The sequence below is a fragment of the Homarus americanus genome, unplaced genomic scaffold, assembly GCF_018991925.1.
Source record: "Homarus americanus isolate GMGI-L3 unplaced genomic scaffold, GMGI_Hamer_2.0 scaffold19318, whole genome shotgun sequence".
NCBI classification, from domain to species: Eukaryota; Metazoa; Arthropoda; class Malacostraca; order Decapoda; family Nephropidae; genus Homarus; species Homarus americanus.
The window spans coordinates 1,860,714-1,878,695 of NW_024732238.1; the positions used below are offsets into that span (position 1 = coordinate 1,860,714).

The following is a 17,982-nucleotide window of genomic DNA, read 5'->3' on the forward strand; positions in this document are numbered from 1 at the left end:
AGTGGGTAAAATGCTATATTTTGTCGTGGTTATGTTCATGATTATATTCAAGGGTAATTAATATGGCCTTAGAATGATGTGTGTGTGTGTGTGTGTGTGTGTGTGTGTGTGTGTGTGTGTGTGTGTGTGTGTGTGTGTGTGTGTGTGTGTGTGTGTGTGTGTGTGTGTGTGTGTGTGTCAGGGAGCTATTCAGGCTGTGTTATTTCTCACTCTTCCTCTCCATCTTGGCAGTTGGCGGAGGAAGTTCATTTTAATAATTCATTGTGGGAGGAATGGTATAGCTCACGGGTATTGTTTACGTGTGAGTGTCTAGTGGATAAGATGTGTGACCCTCTCTCTCTCTCTCTCTCTCTCTCTCTCTCTCTCTCTCTCTCTCGTCACTACTCGACTGTCACATGTTGTTGTGGTCGTCGTATCAAGCAGTGACATCCACCACCATGTCATCCACAAGTGTCACGCTGGCTTGACACCTGACAGTTGTTTGTCCCCTGCCACGTGACTTTGACTTAAGGCGCCGTATTACTGCAGGTTGCTCACACCTTTAGGCCTCCCTCAGCGTCGTGTTGTGTGTGTCTCTCTGGTGAAAATATCTCCTGGCGTCCATGAGTAGGAGTAACAGTGAAGGTATCGTCTCGTACAGGAGTTATAGGTCACGTCTTGTATAATATTAAAACCAGGATTATATTAGAAGTACTGATAATTATTATTGTATATATAATCCTAGTTTTATAATGAAGGGATGTGGTTGCTAATTGGATGCAACACTCGCAGCCTCTCCAAAGAATCGCTGGTTCATATCTAGGTCACCCCCTGAACCTGGCTTTACAGATGAGGAAGTGAAGGCGATCAAGTACAGTGCCGAACTCTTGGTGTGTTGAAGGCTTAGTATACAGTGGTTGTATTACGCTTCCCTTGCCGTAGAAGCGTTGGTCGTGTTATTAGACGATTATCACACACAGGCCGGACACAACCGCTAAATTAAAATATTATTATTATTATTATTGTATGTCATTGAAGTATAGATATTTGGGGAGAAAATTTAATGTTTTTTTCTTTAATATTTTAGTCACAAGTAAATGATAAATTAATGTGTTTACGGTACAAGATGATTGAATGTGAAGAATGTTGGTGGCTTGTGTATACACCACGCGTGATCTGGTCATCCTTACTTACAGGATTATGAATACATACAACACGGATGACTAACCTAACCTAACCTAATCTAACCAAACTTAACCTAATTCAGTGGTGTCAATTTTATGCCCAAAGGAATAAGTTATTAGGTCAGATGTCATAAATTATATACGTCAGAATTTCATGATCACACCTGCGCCCCTGTGTGTGTGTGTCATATAAAAGGGGGTTTACTATGGCCTTCCAAAGCGACAACATTATAATACAAGTCAAACTACCGACACACAACAACCATGCAGCCTGGCATGGACTAAGCTGCTCTCCTATTGGTCAAATACTCCCGCTCTGATGTGTGATTGGCTAAATATTTGGTTAGTTCATTTTTTTGTCAACAGATGGCGTAAGAATGTACTTTTGGAGGCAATCAGCGTAGTTGTGTTAATCGTGTGACCGTGACTACTCTCCCTCTTTTGTTCTCTATTTAGTCATTCCAATTTATCACTTTTCTTCTCTCTTTTCCCTATTTTACTTCTTTATCCATCTTTTTCTCCCAATTTATCACCTTTTCTTCCCTATTTCCTTTATTTTCTTCTTTTTCTTCAAATTTATCACCTATTTCTTCTTTTATCCCAATTTATCACCTTTTTCCTTCCCTCTTTCCTTTATTTTCTTCTTTTTCTCCCGATTTATCACCTGCTTCCCTCTATTCCCGCTTCGTTAACACACCATGAAGCTGCTTGAGCCTTGAGCCGTTGTTAAGGTGAAGACGGTGTAATTAACCCAAGGAGGTAGAGTTAACCCCACCACAGTCATTACAGAGTCCCCAGTCAGCAGTGTTTAGCTTGTGTGAGGTAGTGTGGTAGGAAGGCGTGGTGTAGTGTGGTATGAGGATGTGGCGGTGTGGTGTGGTAGGAGGATGTGGCGGTGTGGAGTGGTAGGAGGATGTGTCGCTGTGGTGTGGTAGGAGGGAGTTGCGGTGTCTTAGATTTGGAGGGTGTGGTGGTGTGGTGTGGTTTGGTTGAGAATGTATCGGTTTAGTGTGGTGTAGTGCAGTGTGGTGTAGTATGGTGAAGGGTGTAGTGATGTGGTGTGGCTGAGAGTATAGTGTGGCTGAGAGTATGGCAGTGTGGTATGGTGAAAGGTGTGGCGGTGTGGTGTTTTTATGGTGTTGTATTTGGTAGTGTGGTATTACGATGGAGGTGTAGTGAAGCAGTGGTATATGTAGTGCGTGTGTGGTGGTGGGGGGGTGTGTAGTATAGTGTAAAGTGAAAGATGATGTGTGTTTATAAGTTTGTGTAGAGTGAGGTGTAGGTGGGTGTGTACTTACATGTTAAAGTGTAGGAGAGTGTGTACATATAAGTGTGTGTGTGGTGAGAGGTGTAGGAGGAGGGTGTCGTGGACCTATAAGGGTGTGGCAGAGCGACATACACACCAGCCACCACCACAACACCTCCGCCAAGATGTTCATCCCAGCTGCCACTAAGTACTGCTCTCTCTCTCTCTCTCTCTCTCTCTCTCTCTCTCTCTCTCTCTTCTCTGCATTTTTTATTACATACACTTACTCACACACTTCAAACCCGATAAAACAGTTAAATGCACGCATACAAATATGTGAACATGCACACACACACACACACATCATACGAGCATGTGTGTCATTATACAACACTCTGGGAGACAAAGTATATGCATTATAGGTTGACTGCAGTAACACCTGGGCCATCTCTTCATCCCCCGGCACTGTCATCATCTAGAGGGAGGTGGTCCTTGTGTACCTCCCGCCCCACCACGCCTCCAGGAGGAACTCTTAGTATGTTCCAGAATCCATAAACAACTCCTCCTTCCCTCAACACAGAGGCTCCCAGGGGCGACACAAGCTCAGGCCGTTGTTTAGTACTGTATAATTGTATATGGCGGCACAGAAGAGGAGGACGAGTGTCTCCTGCACAGGTAGTGAGCCTCAGCACACAACGTACACACATGTTCATTCATAACTGAGGAAGGTCGGAAGGTAACAGGAGCTGGGGCAGGACACCGTCAATTTGGGGTCCCCCACCACTAGGCTCCGCCCCTTCCACTGCTCTCTCTATTTGCCAATTGGAGATCCTGGCCGTTGGCGGGAGGGACGGAGGTGGAGAGGCTCCCCCCCAAACCCTCCCCCCTTAAAATTTGGGGCAGAAAGACGGTTTTGTCTGCATTCTTTGTCCTAACTTGTACGAGGGGGATTCTAATTTTACCCGGCGGGAGGGCAGAGTGCTGGGGAAGTTGTCTCAGTCTGCCTAGCGGCTCCGGGAACAATCTGTTGCCTGTGGTCCCTCTCCCAGCCAGGCTCGTGGACGTGCGCCTCACTGCTCCGGCCCACCGCCCTCGCCTCCGACCCTCGACATAACTAACTACTCCTGAGCTAACGGAATTTAAACTGTCGATTGCGCACGTAAATCTACAGTCAAGATGACGTTCTGGCAGGAGAACTACGGCTTCGTGAAGGACGTGTATGATTTCCGTCTTCAGAAGTACCAAGAATGGATGGACAACCTGGAGGGCATCGTGTCCAAGGTGATGGCGCCCAACGTCCAGTACACCTACAAGGAGTTTAAGAACATCCAAGACAGTTTGGCTGTGAGTATGAGAAATAGTCTGAGAAGTCTAATTCGTGTTTTTCTCTCCCCCTTACGTCATCACCCTCTGTCCCTTCTCCTTCCAGGATGAGAGAGACTAAGACCCTGTATCGCTGCTCGCTGGACACACCGCGCGGCTCAGTTATGGATATACTGAAGTTAAAACCTCTGTCACATTTCGAACGTCTGTGGATTGTTAAGTTCGTTTCGTCAACCTGTGGATTTTAATGTGCATTTGGACCGCCTGTGGATTTTCGTGAACACTCCAGACGCCTATAGAATGGTTCAATGTACATTTTGTTCGCCTATGGATTTATTGCACAGTACGTGTCCACTTACCCATGGATTCTCGACTACAGATGGATTTACACTGAAGAAGATTGTGGATGTGAAGTTTATGTGTGAACTCAAAAAAAAAATTACAGAAAAGAAAGTGATCCAGATATTATGGAAAACTGAACTAAAATAGATGAATGAATGAATAATTAGCAACATAGGATAGAAGGTAATAAGATGGAGTGATGTCATCGTTCACAACATGTATGAAACAAGTGAAACATTACCGAGTTATTATGTGGATTTCTTACACGTTCTTTACGAGTATCTCTTCCTTTCATATCAAAATCATTCCCAGTTCACATCTAGCAGCTAATTCTTTTATATAAGATCAACTAGTCCAACCTATTACCATTAACTAGGTCTTATGGGTCAATTAACTAGGTCTTATAGGTCAGTTAACTAAGTCTTATAGGTCAGTTAATTAATCCAGTGAATTCAACGACTTTATCTCAAGGAGTTAAGTTATTGTCCTCAAGGGGTTAAGTTATTGTCCTCAAGGAGTTAAGTTATTGTCCTCAAGGGGTTAAGTTATTGTCCTCAAGGGGTTAAGTTATTGTCCTCAAGGGGTTAAGTTATTGTCCTCAAGGAGTTAAGTTATTGTCCTCAAGGGGTTAAGTTATTGTCCTCAAGGAGTTAAGTTATTGTCCTCAAGGGGTTAAGTTATTGTCCTCAAGGAGTTAAGTTATTGTCCTCAAGGGGTTAAGTTATTGTCCTCAAGGGGTTAAGTTATTGTCCTCAAGGAGTTAAGTTATTGTCCTCAAGGGGTTAAGTTATTGTCCTCAAGGAGTTAAGTCATTGTCCTCAAGGGGTTAAGTCATTGTCCTCATTGTCCTCAAGTTATTGTCCTCAAGGAGTTAAGTTATTGTCCTCAAGGGGTTAAGTTATTGTCCTCAAGGGGTTAAGTCATTGCCCTCAAGGGGTTAAGTCATTGTCCTCAAGGGGTTAAATCATTGTCTTCAAGGAGTTAAGTTATTGTCCTCAAGGGGTTAAGTCATTGTCTTCAAGGGGTTAAGTCATTGTCTTCAAGGGGTTAAGTTATTGTCCTCAAGGGGTTAAGTCATTGTCCTCAAGGGGTTAAGTCATTGTCTTCAAGGGGTTAAGTCATTGTCCTCAAGGGGTTAAGTCATTGTCCTCAAGGGGTTAAGTCATTGTCTTCAAGGGGTTAAGTCATTGTCTTCAAGGGGTTAAGTCATTGTCCTCAAGGGGTTAAGTCATTGTCTTCAAGGGGTTAAGTCATTGTCCTCAAGGGGTTAAGTCATTGTCTTCAAGGGGTTAAGTCATTGTCCTCAAGGGGTGATAAATACATGAAAATATTTCCTGGGTTTTATCAAAGGTAGTGAATATGGTAGAGATAGTATGTATATGTATATGTATATGTATATGTATATGTATATGTATATGTACTGTATATGTATATGTACTGTATATGTATATGTGCTGTATATGTATAGCTGTTGATTATCCCACTGAAAGCTTTTATACTCAACCAGAAAATATTATTGAGCAATAGAATGGATGTTTTATAAGCTGCCTCACAAAAATTGGTTTACACACGCTAATATTTTTCACCAGTAAAGCCACAAATAATCCAGTGTTTGCTTTTGTTTTGTTTTTTCATTAATAAAATCATAAATGTTGGGATTATAATAAAAGTTATCGTTTCCGGGAATATGATATTAAGTTACAATGATCGTCTGAACATTACAGAGGAAGAGTAAAGTGACTTAGCCAGTCTTAAGTTCATAGAAGGTGTTGAACATGACCCCAATACCATTCATGACCAACAAACAGAATTAATGTTATGTATCTCTAACTACCACATTGTTAAGCAAGAATCCACCTTATTATTTAGTATTGATAAAAGAAACACACCATTATTAGAGCCTCTTGGGATATGACACCATCACCTTACCTGGAATAACAGCCTACCTATACCTGCTAGGCCTCGGGGTTACTGCAACATATATGAAGGGATATTATAGGAGAAAAAAATAAAAGACCTCCCCTAGCGATACATGACTTTACCTTTGGCGGGACACGATACCAACACTACCAACTTGTATAAACACTTTCTTTTTCGCAGGGAGGTACTGAGTGTGTTATGCCACGTCACTCATTGGTCACGCAGTACCTCCTGGCATGTGTGTCACTCATTGATGAAAGGTGTTACTCAAGCGTTAGGACAGGGCCTGTTTACTCTTAGGTTAATATATGTGTGTGTCCCTTGATGTAGTGGTGTTTAGCTGCTGGAAGGACGAGTGAGGTGTTCTTTTGCTGGACTCTCTCTCTCTCTCATACAAGCACAGCCCCTTAGCCCCACGACAACAAACATTTACCCATACGCCCTTCACGTCGGAGTCTCTAAGGAGTAACAGAGGAGGAGACAAATGCCATCCTTACGGTATTCGGCGTCCTGTCAGTGACTCATAGTTAACATTACACCGATGTTTAGGTCCATAGACACACTGTAAACGTCTTTAATGACATACACAGACAACACAAGAGTCTCATTTACATACACAGCCACAATGAACGTCTTCTTCACGTACATAAACACACTATAATGGTCTTCTTCACACACACACACACACACGTCCCAACTGAAGCACCGTGCCAATTCTAAACCTCGGATACAATACCTTAATGCCACCTCACTCCTGAAGCAGCCACGGGGGGTTACTGGTGTTTAAAGAATGTCTACTGAGAACTGAGCACCACTACACTGACGTAACACCCAGGGAAGGATGGTGTGAGAGACATAGTTGTTCGTGGGTTTGGAATTCGATCCTTGATAAGAGATGGAACTTTAGAATTACGACAAAATACTTTATGAATAACTAGTGACATCCTTTTGTGCTGTAACAAGAGTGATGACCAGTGACATCCTTTTGTGCTGTAACAAGAATGATGATCAATGACATCATCTTGTGCTGTGAGTAACAAGAATGATCACCTTACTGGAGAACCTAAGACCTAGAACCCTAAATCAGAACCTAAATGACTCGAGACATTTTATACCTTAAAAAACAGAACTTGGGAGGCGACTTAAACCCATAAATTAACCTAAAACTAACTTTAACAAACTTGAATCTAGGGAAAAATTTATTATTCAAAACATCCGCATATATTAGCGTAGGAAAACTTAAGGCCTGGGAAATAAAACCAGAAATAACACAGGGAAATAAACTCAGAAATAACACAGGGAAATAAACTCAGAAATAACATAGGAAAACTTCTGGGCGGGGGAAATAGTCGAAAATAGCTCGAGAAACGTGATATACAGGTAAGCTGGAGGAGCGAAGCGGCTACAGGCAGGCGAAGGTGCGGGAGTGTAATAATAGACTATCACACAATTGTTTTCATCACCTGGCTTACAGGAGGGTTTTTTTTGTTGCTGTAGTTTACCTGACAGACTATTGTTTTTGTTGCTTACAGACTATTGTTTTGTCTCTCTCTCTCTCCCACTATGATACTGGAAGTTAAAGAAATAATTAATGAAGGTTATAAATCTCTCTCTGATAATGCTTGAAGTTAATGAAGCTCTCTAACAGTTACAGTATCTTTGTAGGTATTCAGAAATATGTTTATTCATAATTATACATTAAAAAACATCTTTTTGGGGGGAATTGTGAATGATTGAATGTATGTAATGAGTTTATGTTTATTCTAAGGTGTGTTATTGGTGGCAGGATGTTGCTGGTGGCAGGATGTTGGGTGGTGGTAGGATGTTGTTGGTGGCAGGATGTTGGGTGGTGGTAGGATGTTGTTGGTGGCAGGATGTTGCTGGTGGCAGGATGCTGCTGGTGGCAGATTTGCTGGTGGCTGGTGGCAGGATGTTGTTATTTGCTGGTGGCAGGAGTGATGTTGCTGGTGGCAGGATGTTGCTGGTGGCAGGATGTGGTGCAGGATGTTGCTGGTGGCAGGATGTTGTTGGTGGCAGGATGTTGCTGGTGGCAGGATGTTGCTGGTGGCAGGATGTTGTTGGTGGCAGGATGTTGTTGGGGCAGGATGTTGCTGGTGGCAGGATGGTTGTTGGTGGCAGGATGTTGTGGCGCTGCTGTGGCAGGATGTTGTTGGTGGCAGGATGTTGCTGGTGGCAGGATGTTGCTGGTGCAGGATGTTGTTGGTGGCAGGATGTTGTTGGTGGCAGGATGTTGCTGGTGGCAGGATGTTGTTGGTGGTGGCAGGATGTTGCTGGTGGCAGGATGTTGTTGGTGGCAGGATGTTGTTGGTGGCAGGATGTTGGTGGTGATGTTGCTGGTGGCAGGATGTTGTTGGTGGCAGGATGTTGTTGATGGTGGTGCAGGAATGTTGCTGGTGATGTTGCTGGTGGCAGGATGTTGTTGGTGGCAGGATGTTGCTGGTGGCAGGATGTTGTTGGTGGCAGGTTGTTGTTGTTGTTGGTGGCAGAATGTTGTTGGTGGCAGCATGTCTTTGGTGGCAGGATGTTGTTGGTGGCAGGATGTTGGATGAGAGCAGAATGTTGAATGATGACGGGATGTTGATAGGTATACGAAGGCTAATGTACAAGGAGAAAAAACATTCACCCACTCTGGAAAAAAAAGAAAGAAAGAAAATGTTGATATCTGACGCCATTATTATTTTAAGACTTATAACAGGAGTCTCATAAGACTCCACATCGCCAGAAGTGTTTTAGGACATGCTCTGAGGCCCTCACCTGCAGCCTCCCAGAAACACACTCATGGGGAAAACATCTCTAAGACCATAATACACAAGATCACTTTTTCTTTCTCTTCAAGTTACAAAAAAAATACAATATCTTGACTCATCATGTAAACCCATTTCAAAGCGTGTAGTCTGTAATCCTTTCATATCCAACACTAGTATAGATCCAGCACACTAGAATTACAAAATATTCTTAACCTACTGAATAACAAACACATCTTACTAGATTCTGTTAAGAAGAACTTGAGATTTTTATCATATTAATGGTAAAGTAGGTAGTAAATTCCGGGAACTGCTGAGGGCAACATGACAGGAGGGGGAGGAGGGTGGGGGGAGGTAGAGCTGCCAGGTGTCGCAAGTTACGACTCAGCCACTCGCCAGTCTGTATATATTTCTGGCAGCAAAAACTCCTGTAAACATTAGGTATTCCCTCAGGAAGTTTGTGTAATGGAGAGTCTTTTACGGTGGCGGTTATGTTCGGGTTGTGTTACTGTTGTGTTCTTGGTGTTTCCTCTTTGTATTTTGATGTTATGTAAATGATCTTTTTTTTCTGGGATCATCGCTAGTGGTGTAGTCTCTCTCTCTCTCTTTAGTTTTTTATCTCTCTCTCTCTCCTCCTCCTCACTACACACACGGAATCACACTCTTCCTCCTCTTCTAACATTCTCACCAATATTCACCGTTTGCTCTCCTCCCTACCTCTCCCCCCACCCCTCTCCTTCCCTCACTCCCTCACCACAGATCAACATAAAAGATCTTTACCAGAGTCAATCCTCACTATAAACCACTACAATTGATTGATAAGAACATAAGGAGTCTGCAATAGGCCGGTTGGCCTGTGCATGGCAGCTCCTGTCGAGAGTTACTACCACTCTCTATCATCCATGAATCTATCCAGCGTTCCAGCACTTACTACAAAGTTGCTAAGCTTGTTCCACTCGTCCACCACCCTATTTGTAAACCAGTTCCTTCCTATCTCCCTCCTAAACCTAAACTTATCCAACTTGAATCCGTTGTTCCGAGTCCTATCCTGCTCGGATATTATAAGAACTTTATCTATATCACCTTTATTGATTCCTTTCACCCACTTGAATACTTCTATCATATCTCCCCGCACTCTTCATCAATTAAGTTTATATCTGTCCTATGAAGCTTGATAGATAGATTGATGAGTATACAATAAATAAATGCATGTGTAAACAGGTAGGTACTTACATCATACATATATGTATATATATATATATATATATATATATATATATATATATATATATATATATATATATATATATATATATATATATATATATATATATATATACATATACATATACATAGTTATGTTTACATTTACTTTTGAGTCCATATTTACAAACACGTCCAGAGTTACGCCATGAAAAATGTAAATTCATGTTAAATATATATTTACAAAGTATTTTATTCACATGATTATACATATACATAACATACAGAAGACTAGACACACTCACGCGTCCGTACATACAACCATAAGTACACCCAACTCCACGCACACAGTCCCACCAAAGCCATACTTACATCCACACTTAAAACCAAACCTCACATTCACTCTTTAATCCACGTCCACAGTTAAATCCACGTCCAGATCCATCCTCACTGTTCATATGTAAACTTAAAACCACCGCCACATGAAGCATAGGAGCGCGCGCAGAACCTGACCGTCACCCCCGGCAGCAGGTAACCTGAGTCTCCAGGCCTGGCCAAAATAGTAATTCGTATTAGGGGAGGAACTACGAGGCCCGCACCGCTAGCCAGCCAGCCAGCTCCCCAGCCAGCCTCCCGAAGTAGCTGCATCCGTTATCGCCACCGCTGCCGCAGACACGCCAGGCACGAGGAGCCAAACATCCCGACCTCGTGCTGTGGAATGTCCTCGCGGTCACAGTCTCTGGCATTTTGTCTCTCCATCGTCTTGACCTGGTTGTCTCTCTCTCTCTCATAGGTGTTTCAAGGATGTGAGGGGGAGGGGTTAAGTGGGCGGTCAGGTTCTTCCACGAATTGAAGAAGAAAACCAACACGTTAAGTACAGCTCTTCCGAGGCAACTCTACTCCAGGAATGATAGGAAGTTACCTGAGGGAGCCGGAATGTCTCTCTGCTTGAGGAATGAGGAACGGCTTAAGGGAAAAACTTTTTATCTTTAATTTCTCGAAAGAATGATAAGAAGGGGAGAAATGCAAGTCATTCTTCAGGCCGGGTAATAAAGGAAATCTTCAAGGGACTTACTTTACTGACTTGTAGAATGACTAAAGGGAAATTTTAACGTGAAGAATACAAGGAATGTCTTAAGGATCGTCTTTCGTGTTGTTGAAGAATGACATACAAGAGCTTCCGTCTTAACAAGAAACACTTAAGAAATTAACATTTTTCTTTATGTAAAAAACTAAATAAATGAAGATTGAAAAGAAAATAATTTACCCCTAAAAAGTAACTCCTTTAAAAGTAATCCCATAGAAGTAACCCCCTAAAAGTAACCCCCTAAAAAGTAACTCCTTTAAAAGTAACCTCCTAAAAGTACCCCCCTTAAAAGTAACCCCTTGAAAGTAGTCCTCTAGAAGTAACCCCCTAAAAAGTAACCCCCAAAAAGTTTCCCCCTTAAAAGTCACCTCATCCCCTAAAAATAATCACTTAAATCACAGTAAACATCACCTTACTTAACAATTATTTTTTTTAAGTATTTAGTAGTTACCATAATTATTGTCCTAAAGAGTTTATTATATTTATTAATGTTTAGAAATATGTATTAAAAGATTAGAGGGTTATTATTATTATTATTGTTATTATTATTGTTATTATTATTATTATTATTAGTGGTAGTAGTAGTAGTAGTAGTAGTAGTATCACCACAAACAACACATCTCTCTACTGCTATAAAGGTCAAAGGTTAATTAGCGCTGTTTGGCGGTCATTTCAGTCATTCATCAGTGGCGTAATTAGTTGAGCGCAAGTTAATACCCTGATGGAGGTAATTGTGTTAATGGCAGCTCATTAATTAGTTGAGTAATTGTGACTATTTGTTAAAAACTTTCTCTTGATTATTGTTATTTGTGGTGCATCAATTTCGAATTCATAATAGAGTGGCTGTATGTGTGTGTCTGAACGTGTGTGTGTGTGTGTGTGTGTGTGTGTGTCTGATTGTGTGTGTGTGTGTGTGTCTGAACTTGTGTGTGTGTGATTGTATGTGTATATGAACGTATGTATATGTGTGTATGGATGAACGTCTGTGTGTGTGTATGTGTGAGAGAGAGAGAGAGACGAGACTAAACCGTTCTTTAATTAACTTATTCTTTCGACTACTTCACCTTGTTCGCTGTCTTAACACATCTCTCTCTCTCTCTCTCTCTCTCTCTCTCTCTCTCTCTCTCTTCTGTAGTTACGTGACCCCCTTATATGCGTGGCTGAATAAGAGGTTTATTTTTCCTTTACTGTTCACTATGATTCCGTATTCTGAATCAACGGAGAAGGAAAGAAAAAAGGTGATGTTTTCTTTTCTTTTCGTAAGTTTTTTTTTCTTCTTGTCTCTGTGTGTTGTTTCGGCTTTAGTTAACGAGAGAGTGTGAATCAGGGAAAGAAGGGGGGATGATGTTGCCAGAAAAAACACCATAACACACACACACACACACACACACACACACACACACACACACACACACACACACACACGCACGCGCACACACACACGCACACACACACACACACACACACACACATACACACGATATCCTTCTCCCCCAACACAACATTTCATAGACCTATCCAAAATATCTCCTTATCCTACAAACTCTAGACACACCTAACTTAGTTGATTGCCTGTTATTTCACCTTCTCTCTTCACAAATCGACCTAAGACATTTTATCCCCGCTCCCACACGACCTGTACCCCCCACCCCCTTCACAGAACTCTACAGGGAGAGCAAGACGAAGCATAGAATGTTAGAATGTTATTGGAGTATGGAGAATGTTGGAAGGTGTGTGTGTGTGTGTATAGAGAAGGATGAAGAGGAGTTGTTTGATTCACTCTAGTTTCTCAGTTCGTGAAAATTTGGTTCATGTGTGTCAATGTTACTTGCATAATTTAACTCATATAAGCTCACTAAGCATATCAATGGTTCTCTCCCTGAACAGTCCTTGTGCCGTGACCTGGAGAAGGAGGGCATGAAGGAATGGCTCGACATGATGCTGGAGAAGGTGGCGATGCGTGTATCTGACGAGACAGCCGTCAGCTCCAAGGACAAGGAGTTCAAGGCATCCGAGAAGAAGAAGCTTCAGGCTCTCGTTGATCGACACAACAAACTCATGCCTCACACGCAAGAGACTCAAGCCAAGGTGGAGATCTACGCCAGGTGCTACGCCTATGGTGACGACATCAGCCCTTGCCTGAAGACCCTCGAAGAGATGCGCCACCTGTCCGTCAAGGAGATCCATCCCCATAACATGAACATGGTCGAAGAGCAGATCGAGAAAGCTGAGAAGGTACGAAGGGGGACCTTACAAGGGGGACTGTACTTTATTCCTTGAGTTTTGTTTCCGCTCGCCCTTGAAACATGAGTGAAGAGGACTGAAGGAGAAGAGTGGGGAGGGTTTGGGAGTGAGGACGACTTGGGTGCGGGAAAAGGCTAACTTAGCTTTATGGTTCCTCTTGCTTCTTACTAAACCTTTGAAGAAGATGATTAAAGATAATTTCCTCAAATGGTTCAAGCCTCAGCCTCGAAGGCTTAAACCATCATCCTCAGGGATCAAGGAGCTAAGCCATCATCCTCAAGGGGTTAACTATCACACCCCTCCCCCCCCCCCAACACCATTTTCTCACAATCAAAAACTTTACCAAATCTTTCCTCCATGCGTTCATCAGATGCTAATTAACACCTCCAACCTTCCCCTTCGTTTCCTACAGGTGATTGGTATCATTGACGGCCAGAGGGAAACCTACGAAGAACTGCTGAAGAGGGGGAAGAAGATCCTGCAGAACCCCAACAAAGCTCCCTTCCTCACTGAGCTCATCGAGAAGATGGAGAACACATGGAACCAAGCTAACGAGCAGTCCAAGAACAGGCACACCATGTTGTGTAGTGAGTACCTTCCTGGAGTCCTTGTACTCTGGCTCTCTTGTACTCTGTTGTAATGAGTACCTTATTGGTGATCTTGTACTCTGCTGTAGTAAGTACCTTCCTGGTGATCTTGTACTCTGTTGTGTAGTGAGTACCTTCCTGGAGTCCTTGTACTCTGTTGTGTAGTGAGTACCTTCCTGGAGTCCTTGTACTCTGTTGTGTAGTGAGTACCTTCCTAGTGATCTTGCACTCTGGCTCTCTTGTACTCTATTGTAATGAGTACCTTTCTGGTAATCATGTACTCTGTTGTGTAGTGAGTACCTTACTGGTGATCTTGTACTCTGGTTCTCTTGTCCTCTGTTATAGTAAGTACTTTCCTGGTAATCTTGTACTCTGTTGTGTAGTGAGTACCTTCCTGATGAATTTATACTCTGACACTCTTGGACTCTTTTACTTGTGTAGTTGAGTACCTTCCTGGAGGTCTTGTACTCTGGCTCTCTTGTACTCTGTTGTAGTGAGTACCTTCCTCATGATCTTTTACATTGAACAAAGAGAAAAGGAAACTCACCCTTGTGTATCCCTGTTCCAGACTCCGCCAAGGACTGGGAGAAGTACGACGAACTCCGCTCCGCCATCAACGACCCCATTGACAAACTAGAGTCCGAACTGAAGCGCTACAGGAAGTTTTACGACCCTGTGATGGGCTCCCGCAAGCTGGCCCAGAAGAGAAATACCTGGGAGGAACAGAAGAAACTAGCTGATGAAATGTTTGAGAATATTAAGAAGTGTTATACAACCATCATTGTGTTGGCTGGTGACGACAAGAAGGATTTCCTGGATAAGGAGGTGGGTTAGATCTCTCTCTCTCTCTCTCTCTCTCTCTCTCTCTCTCTTTCTCTCTTTTCTTGTCTTTTTTTCCAATCTTTCTACTCACTCGTTCACTGATTCACTTGTTACGCCAATAACAAGTCACTTACTCACTCGTTCAGTCAATCTCCAACTCACTCACTCACTCACCAACTCACTCCCACAGGTCAGTGAGGTGGAGGAGAAGAGAGCCGTGATCGAGAAGTGTAACGTGAAACTCAACAAACTATTTGAGTACAACGAGAGCTTGACCAAGGCAGTGAACCACGCCAAGCAGCTGCAGGACTGGGCCTCCCCAACCAACTCCAAGCTCAACGAGATCACCACTGACCCCGAGCTGAGCCCTGAAGACCGTGTCAAGGAGATTCTTATCCTTCAGGAGCAGGCCCATGAGAGGGCGCCCCAGATTGAACCCCTCAACAACGACTTCAAGGCCCTGCTAACAGGTAAATTCTAAAACAAAGATTTTCATTAGGGGTTCACTTTCCTCAATGGTTTCTCTTATCTTTCTCTTTTTGGAACTTTCAGGGTGTCGATAACCCCCCCCCAAAAAAAAATAGGAGAGCCATTGGTATAAAATCCACCCTGGAGGTAAATATTAAGTCAAATGTAGAGACTAACTAGTTGTATTTTGGTTGGATTAAAGTTAGATCTGATTAGTTTTCTTTCACAATTTGAAGCCAGGGTTAGGTTAAGTTAGAGTGACTTTGTTTACCTTGAGTGCATGTTTAGGATGGGGTATATTACCTGTGGGTTACCTGTGGGTTACTTTCACAGTTGTATGTTTATATTTACTACAATAATCAGTTTCGGTTAGGTTAAGTTACGTTAGGTTACGTTAGGTTACGGTAGGTTACGTTAGGTTACGTTACTACCATCATCAGTTTAGTCAGATCTAAAATAAAGTTTCCTTTGTCTTAAGTACTAATTCATTTCTTTACGTTGTCACAATATATCTGGATCACACCTTGTTATTGTAGTAAGGTAATGTTTTGTCACCTGTCACCTTAATGTCAGGGCCAACCAATTAAAACATTATAAATATCACGAAATATATATTAAGGTTTATTTGATATTGCCTGTATGTATACACCGTCAGATGCCAATCAATGGGTCTCTGCAAAATATTTAACCCAAGTGTCTTTATTGTAGTCAAGTTGGGTCTAATTTATTTCTTCCCCCAAAACCAACAGCAAGAAAATCAATACTCTCCATTCCTCCTCCTCTTACTTGTGACCCAACCTGACCTTAAACTGACCCAGCCTGAACCCAACCTGATCTCAACCTGACCCATCATGATCATCACCCCAGTAGTACCCGTGAGAGGTCCCAACACCCACCATCACCACCAAGAACCCTGGCAGGACGCAACAGTAAGTTAAGAGAACAGGTTGAACTCACCTCACACTGCCGCCTCACTCAGTAACCCGCGACTCGCTATTTCTAAAAACATCTTCGTTTCGTTTCTGCAGCCATTATTTGATATACTTCTACTCGGCTTATTGCAAATTGACAAGTTAAAAGTTTTTGTTATTATTATTATTATTATTATTATTATTATTATACTCATTACAATTGTTATTATTATCACTATTATTATTATTATCATTATTATTTATTTCCTATAATCATATAAAAGACTACATAGTTCTTCACAGTCTTTAATCTTCATTCTTATGTTCTGGTCTTCAGTTCTCTCGTTATATTTTGTTCTTTTCGAGTTTCTTCAATAACAAATTAACTCATTTATTTATTTTTATTTTACTGACGTCTTACTTATAGCTGTGGTTGTGTAACAATGACATTCATATATCAACTGATTATGTCATAGTGTGAATAAAATACAAAGTGAATAAGGAACAAGTTTGTAATTTATATAAAGATGAAGTAACTGTAGACAAACTTTATGATCTTCCTGTAACTACGAAGAACGTCTCTGCCATCATAGCTACCACACGTGCACGAACACAACACCTACGAACACACAACCACGACTACACGATACATTGTACTAACTCATATCATCAATGTTCAACAGAGGAGGATCTTGAAAAGTCTGAAACCGCCAAGACTACCATGAACACCTGGAACGATACCAAGCAGTTCGTGACGGAGGTGCTGGAGGAGGTGGAGAAGGAGGCTGGTTCTATCTCACAGGACCAGAGGTTCTACGCCGACTACCTGTGTGTCGTCAAGGAGTTCAAGCCTTGGATGGAGGCCGCTGAGACCAAGGCCAAGGAAGCTCTCCCCAAGCCCGGCACCCTTGAAGACGCCCTGGCTCTATTGGAGTCATGCAAGGTGAATCTCTCCCTCTCTCTCTCTCTCTCTCATTGTTATTATCAATATTTTTATTCTTATTGTTGACATTATTATGATTATTACATTACTATTATCATTATAGTAATTTTTATAATCATTATTATCAGTAGTAAACGTAGTAGTAATTCTATAATTATTAACATCATCATTATTAGCAGTAGCATTAGTACTAGTATTAATAACATTACTATTATATACCACCAGTAGGAACTAAGATGTTTGTTTACCTTTCTCAGGAATTCGAGGGTGAATGTGGCCAGGAGAAGGAGAAGCTGGAGGTAGCAGGCAAGGCTCGCGCCGCCATGGAGAAGGCTAGCAGCACCGAGAACGAGGTAGAGGCCCTAACTGGACGCTGGGAGAGTGTCAAGAAGACCTCCATGGATAGGGTGGAGAAGGTTAGTGAGAGAGATAGCAAGGGGGAGATTGTGGGTGAGAGAAAGGAAAGGGGAGTGAAGGAGAAGTTGATGAGGGACAAACTAGAGAGAAGAAGGGTGAGAGATAAGGTACAGAGAAAGTGGGAGAGGAGAGTGATGGAGAGGTTGATGAGCAAAAGAGAAAGGGTGAATGTGGGAGGGGAGGTGGCTGAGTAGGTGAGTGAGAGGGAGGAAAAGTGAAAGATAGAGAGCGAGCAATAAAAAGAAAGTAAGGCTGAGAGAAGAGGAGGAGGAAGTAGAAGAATGAGGAGGAAGAAGAAAAAAAATGACACTCTCAGAATATTATAGGGAAGTGATATGTGAAGAGAGAGAGAGAGAGAGAAGAAGATGACTAGGCTTGGTAAAGGGGAAGAAGGAAGGAAGGAAGAAAGAGAAGAAGGAAAGGTAAGATAAGAGAGAGAAAGAACAACAAACCATCTACCAAAACAGACATAAACAACCTCTCACTCTCCCTTCCACAGATTCAGGTCCTCGTCACTACCTGGGAAGACCTGAAGAAGATC

General features: G+C 42.3%; 1 protein-coding gene across 1 annotated transcript in view; it reads left to right on the forward strand.

Moving 5' to 3' along the window:
* The first annotated feature begins 3,399 nt into the window (after positions 1 to 3,399).
* LOC121868280 overlaps positions 3,400 to 17,982 on the forward strand; it is a 15,753-nt gene continuing 1,170 nt past the window's right edge. Inside the window, exons 1-8 of the mRNA XM_042368707.1 lie at positions 3,400 to 3,753; positions 12,937 to 13,284; positions 13,706 to 13,880; positions 14,449 to 14,705; positions 14,893 to 15,172; positions 16,765 to 17,024; positions 17,282 to 17,440; positions 17,941 to 17,982. The exon at positions 17,941 to 17,982 is cut by the window's right edge and continues 1,170 nt beyond it. Coding sequence (XP_042224641.1) covers positions 3,586 to 3,753; positions 12,937 to 13,284; positions 13,706 to 13,880; positions 14,449 to 14,705; positions 14,893 to 15,172; positions 16,765 to 17,024; positions 17,282 to 17,440; positions 17,941 to 17,982 — 1,689 coding nt within the window. The 5' untranslated portion in view covers positions 3,400 to 3,585. The remainder of the gene's footprint in view (positions 3,754 to 12,936; positions 13,285 to 13,705; positions 13,881 to 14,448; positions 14,706 to 14,892; positions 15,173 to 16,764; positions 17,025 to 17,281; positions 17,441 to 17,940) is intronic.